Consider the following 5,887-nt stretch of genomic DNA (forward strand, 5'->3'; position numbering starts at 1 on the left):
ATCAGCTTCTGACTTCTGAGTTTGATGCTTCAGCGTCCACCATCTTGAACAGCTCCAGTCTTCACTCACTTTCGCTACCGTTTGCCTTTTGGCGCCCATGCTCGAGAGATTTCTCCATATAAATAAAAATAAAAAAAAGATACACAGGAGAAAAGTGACCAAGGTCACAACAGGCCTTTAGTATGCACTCATGGTTAGGCTAACAATATATACTGGGATATAATATTCGCGGGGGGTGGGGGGGCTACACTGTCCAACCCAAGCAGTAACCTCCAGTGTAGGAGTGACAGGACATATGACTGCTAAAAACAAAAACAATAAATCTTTCATAGTATTCAAACAGCAATGCCAAAACAAAAAGGTGCAAAGATTATAAAGAAAAAGAAGTGTGCAGCAGTGGATTTGTCAATAAATTATAACTAATAATTAAAAAAATTAACGAAACAGAAGTAACAGAAATGAACCCTTATTGTATCTATGGACTAAACACAAAGGATGTCTTAAATGTATGTTGTAGGTGTGATTGGGCTGTTTAACTCTACACAATAATATTCTGCATTGGTAAATTACAAGTGAAGCCTAAACTAAAAACACATTTTTATATTTTTATACAAGGGGGTTAATTTAAAGAGCAGAGCCTCACAGTGCAATTAATTTTATTTTACCAGGAAAGATACACAAGATGAAGATCTAGTTTCAAGTATGTCTTGGGAAGTGGGGCCAACATTCCTACTAGAGGGCAAATTACAGTTCTTCCTGCAACGGCCTGTATTCCAACAAGTGTGTCTTTACTGCAGTCCGTTTCCTCATCACCCAGTACATTTTCTACTCATTCATGAGGGATACTAAAAAGTCACATCTCTTGGCGAGACCTACAACAGCCTTTTCCACGAACTAGCCCTACGAACAGCACAAATGTCACTCACAAAATTCTTACTAATCTATATCTCGCAGATGGCAATTGCAGCAATCGGGTGCATAGTGCATAAAGCCTCTTGCTGTGCTATTCAACTGAAACAATGCACCTTGTTTCAAAATAAAAGGATAGTATGGAAAAAGATTAACAAGTGGTCATTACCAACCCAGTCTTACATATATGGAAACTGGGAATAAGGTAACCCTGCTGATTCAGATTTCAAATACATTCCAATTTCTGGCACACTGCTAAAGGGCTATGCATTATTAACTGGTTTCAACCATACCAGCAACAAAGAAAAATTATGTGCACAGTTGTCTATGATGAAGGCTCTGGTGGAATAAAAAAAAAGAGAAAAGTAATGTATTCAAAAGTATATTTCTAAAGCCAACATCATACATTCAATTGCAATTTTATTTCAAATCAAAATTAGTGCTCAATCTGTATTAAATAACAAAGATACCAGAAATCTAGCATACATCAGATATAACAAACTCATTTTTCCTATTAGTCAGTGATTTCCATGTTAAATTTTCTGTGAAAATATACAAATCTCCCTGTAAAAGTGAACTTACTAAAAACACAAGTAATCAAAATGTACATTACAGTCACCACTGAAAGAAATGTAAGTGCCTGGATTGTGTTAAGGCACGGCATGACTGGATTTTGAGGTAAGGTTGTATAGTTTTCTCAGCATGATGTGCAATCCTTCTGTGCTTGCACAAAAAGTAGGTGATCACTGATAAAGTGTCAAGTCTGTAGTGACATTTTACTCAGGCACAAATTACACCCACAACATCAAACACAAAAGCTGGAAATAATCCAACAATTTTGAAGCTTCCTATGACCCCAGTTTACATTTCAAAAAAAAAAAGAAGGAAAAAAGGTAAAAAAAACAAACAAAAAAAAAAACAGAAAAAAGTAAAACCAAAAGATAGTGTTTCATCTTTCTACTACATTTAGACAGAAAGTTCTGAAGAGTTAGAATGTCTGTATTCTTTCAAAGATAGTTTTGTTTCCTTTGAAATCTGTTACTATGCAAGTAGGCTAGTCATGGAAGCATTATCCTTTTATAAAGGAAAAACAGTACGATTCCATAATTTCAGCATGTTTCATTAACATGATTATGGCTGCATTGCACTAAACTGATTAATAAATTATACAATTGCTAAGCGCTTGTTACAAACGAACTGTAATTCCATACGTAGTCTTTCACATGGTACATATTTTTGAATTGTAAGACTGTGTAAGAACTGACCTGATATGCACTTGCTTATATGAAAAGTAGCTGGACAAAGCAAAATATTTACAGAACTTAAATTATGAATGCTATGTGGGGTGACTATAATTAACCCCGTACAAGTGTTTTCAGCACTGTTATATTAGTGCTCCAAATAGTGTCAGCATAAATTAGATCAAAACAAATAACATATTTAATCCGAAAAATGTGCTTTTTGTACATTGCAAACAGATAAACATAGATTGTGGTCTGTCAATGCTTTGCATACCCAAAGCCATCCGCTATTCCTGTGGAATAAAGTACAGAATCTACACAACTTTATCATGCTTTACAAACAAATTGTATCTACAAATTTCTGGTAACAGGATTATATACAGTCATGTGATTAGTACGCAGAAATGCGGGATGAAGCATGTGCTTCCTGGACCTCTTTAACCAGCAATATTCGGGTTAACATTTGCTCCATCACCTCCTCATTCACAGGCTGTGCAGAGTACCAGATGGGGCTATTCGGTGCTACCACTGGTTCAGGAACCAAGTAGAAGGCATCTGTGGGTCCTCTGGCCCCCTGAGGACTACAAAAATAAGGAATTAGCTTGCTCGTCGATGAACCTCTATGAGAATCCGGTAAATCAAATCCATATTTACTAAACAGTGCTATATCAGAAGACTGCTAAACAAATATATATCAATAAAGTGGCGCTTAGAAATATTTATGTGATGTATTAGAATAAGGCAACAGATTAAAAGTGATAACAATTAAATAAAGTATTGAACTTATATATCATCAGTGATAGTGACTTCAGTGATTATAAATATAATAAGAAAATATACAGACTAATATGGTTTGCAGCTTTAACCCCACAGATCATTGCTTCCTCAATCCACGTGTTTCAAGTTTCCAGATTGTTTTTTTTCTACATGTATGCACTCCACCTACAAACGCACCACAAATGGTGCAATATGTCTGACCAGGAAAACAATCTATTTCCAATTCTTGTGAAATGTGTACTTACAAATTTCACTCTTTGGCAAATCCCATGAAGGTATCTTTATATAGTAGAACCACGAATGATCCCCAAGATGAAAGCAGGCAGGTAACACTATTCACCGGATCAGACCTTGATAAAGTAATGCAGACTGGTACAAAGGGATTTATATATAAAAATCATAGATAAAACACACTCACATTGATTCTGATCTGCAAAAGCATTTCGATCAACAAACAAGACGCCGGGGGCTGAAGGCTAGAACCTGTTTCCTCTGCTCCAACTCTGCTTGGCTCACATCTCCTCCCTCCGCGCTTGCGCTGGAGCGGAGTCACCTCAGCAAGGCTGGAGATACTGCGTACAGTGTCCTGCTTCTTTGCCATACAACGCGTTTCAACTTTCAAAGTTTTCATCAGGACTCCTGATGAAAGAAGCAGGACGCTGTATGCAGTATCTCCAGCCTTCCTGAGGTGACTCCGCTCCAGCGTAACATCCGGGTATCCAGTACCGCAAGCGCGGAGGGAGGAGACGTGAGCCAAGCAGAGTTGGAGCAGAGGAAACAGGTTCTAGCCTTCAGCCCCCGGCGTCTTGTTTGTTGATCGAAATGCTTTTGCAGATCAGAATCAATGTGAGTGTGTTTTATCTATGATTTTTATATATAAATCCCTTTGTACCAGTCTGCATTACTTTATCAAGGTCTGATCCGGTGAATAGTGTCACCTGCCTGCTACATCTTGGGGATCATTTGAGGTTCTACTATATAAAGATACCTTCATGGGATTTGCCAAAGAGTGAAATTGTCAAGTACAAATTTCACAAGAATTGGAAAAAGATTGTTTTCCTGGTCAGACATATAGCACCATTTGTGGTGCGTTTGATTTTTTTCTACATGTATGCGCTCCCCTACAAACTGGAAACTATTTCAGAAGACACCTAGCAGACAACCAATTGTGTCTTCTGGTGCCAGGCGGTGTCTTCTAGAATAGCATGTAGTAAATGTGGGCCATTTTTAATAGAAATGTGAAACATTTAAGGCACAATGGTCATTAATTCTTTTAAGACCAAAGAACTCTTCATAATCAATAGAAGTTACCAGGGCTTGCCAAATTTCATTCAGGGCTACACAGAAACTTAATACTATTCATTTTCTCTTCTCTATATATGGAAAAGATCTATATTGACCAATTTAAAAGAAAGTTTTACACTTCTTTAAAATACAGCCTCAAATGTTAAACAGTTTCACAAGTGTAGAAACTCAAAATATAATCCAGTTAGCCTTATTTCCTGCATATACAAGTCATTCTTTTATTAATGCTACTGAAAGGCAGAATATGATTGATATTCATTATAAAACCAACACCTTAAGAAAGTACAAAAAGGTCCATGTCCCGTTTTTTATTTACACATACACAGTGTTCAACAAACCTATACATTTGCACGCCCCGGGCGAGTGGATTTAAGATTGTGGCGAGCTCCTATTGGCCCAAGCAGCACACGTTTGGTACTAGGTGGCAAGTAGATTTTTATTGTTCCGCGAGTAGATTTTTTGGTGATTTGTCGACCACTGCACATACATACACATATTTATATAACAGAGGAAGCACAGAAAAAATATAAATGTACTGACCAAATGGAGTCAAAATGATTCATAATGAATATCAGCCTTCCAATGGCAAACAAACAGTTATTTCTGACAGTGTCAGAAATCAAAAGGTATCTCATAGGGTTCCCGAGAGCAAAATAAAGCTATTAACATTATTAAAATAGTATAGTCTGCATTTAAAATTACAGATACGTGCTTTGAAAAACTCCATTGAAGAAATACAGAAGTTTTCAGAATAATGCAAAATGGTGAATGTAATGGCTTTATCATATTTTGATCACCATAAAAAGAGTAGTAATTGACCTATTCATCTTAATAGTAGGGTAGTGAGAGGCTGGACATTCGGCTCATATTAAACAAAAGTCAAGTGGTTTATTTGAAAGAAACAGAATACGATAAAAAAATAAAAGCCGCCGAGTGGAAATCTATTTCCTCACAGCCCTCCTATCCCAGTTATGGAATTCACAAGCAGGGACGGCAGTCAGATCTTACTAGCTACACAACACAGAGAGACTTGCAGCAATGGATCCAATAAGCAGTATTCAGCTTTAGCCGGATATAGATCTACATGTATCAACATGGTTAAATAAATTCAGGGCACCTGGAACGAGAGACATTGGCTCTGCAGTTCCAGGTTAGCTAGAAATCCAGGCTCAGCCCCAGTGTGCCAATGTAACCCCCCAACCCAAAAAAAACAAAAAAAAAACAGGGGAGTGTTTCTTTCCCCGTCACAGTACTAAACAAATACAAATCTGTGAGGTGGCAATAACTTTGTAGACCAATAAGCTGTGTGCTCATACTAAAAGTTAAATTAATTATTATTGTGACATGACAAACACTAAAGTGTCAAAAAAATTAAACAAGTGAAACTCTTACCATTTAAAGCGATAAAAGTCATACAACTTGATGGGACACTGTAATGGGTTATCAGGGTTTTCAAGTTGTTCCACATAGGTTTCTTCTGTGACTAGGTTAAACAACAAAAAAAAAAACACACTTAAACAAATCAAAGTTTACTTAATTGGGCTTCAGTATGAAACATGTAACTGCAACTATCCATTTGTTCTCGCTAATGCAGTGTTTGCCAACTTTTTTTGGTTAAGGGACCCTATGTGAAATTCGGAGGGACCCCCAACCCT

General features: G+C 37.1%; 1 protein-coding gene across 4 annotated transcripts in view; it reads right to left on the bottom strand.

Moving 5' to 3' along the window:
* Positions 1-2,331: 2,331 nt before the first annotated feature.
* The window catches only part of LOC142495001 (transcriptional regulator QRICH1-like), a 35,222-nt gene continuing 31,666 nt past the window's right edge, over positions 2,332-5,887 (bottom strand). For all 4 annotated transcript variants that reach the window (XM_075599837.1, XM_075599834.1, XM_075599835.1 and 1 more), the window contains 2 exons: positions 5,625-5,715; positions 2,332-2,731 (listed from right to left, as the gene is read on the bottom strand). In XM_075599837.1, coding sequence (XP_075455952.1) covers positions 2,542-2,731; positions 5,625-5,715 — 281 coding nt within the window. In that variant the 3' untranslated portion in view covers positions 2,332-2,541. The remainder of the gene's footprint in view (positions 2,732-5,624; positions 5,716-5,887) is intronic.

Source organism: Ascaphus truei, chromosome 5 (assembly GCF_040206685.1).
Source record: "Ascaphus truei isolate aAscTru1 chromosome 5, aAscTru1.hap1, whole genome shotgun sequence".
NCBI lineage: Eukaryota > Metazoa > Chordata > Amphibia > Anura > Ascaphidae > Ascaphus > Ascaphus truei.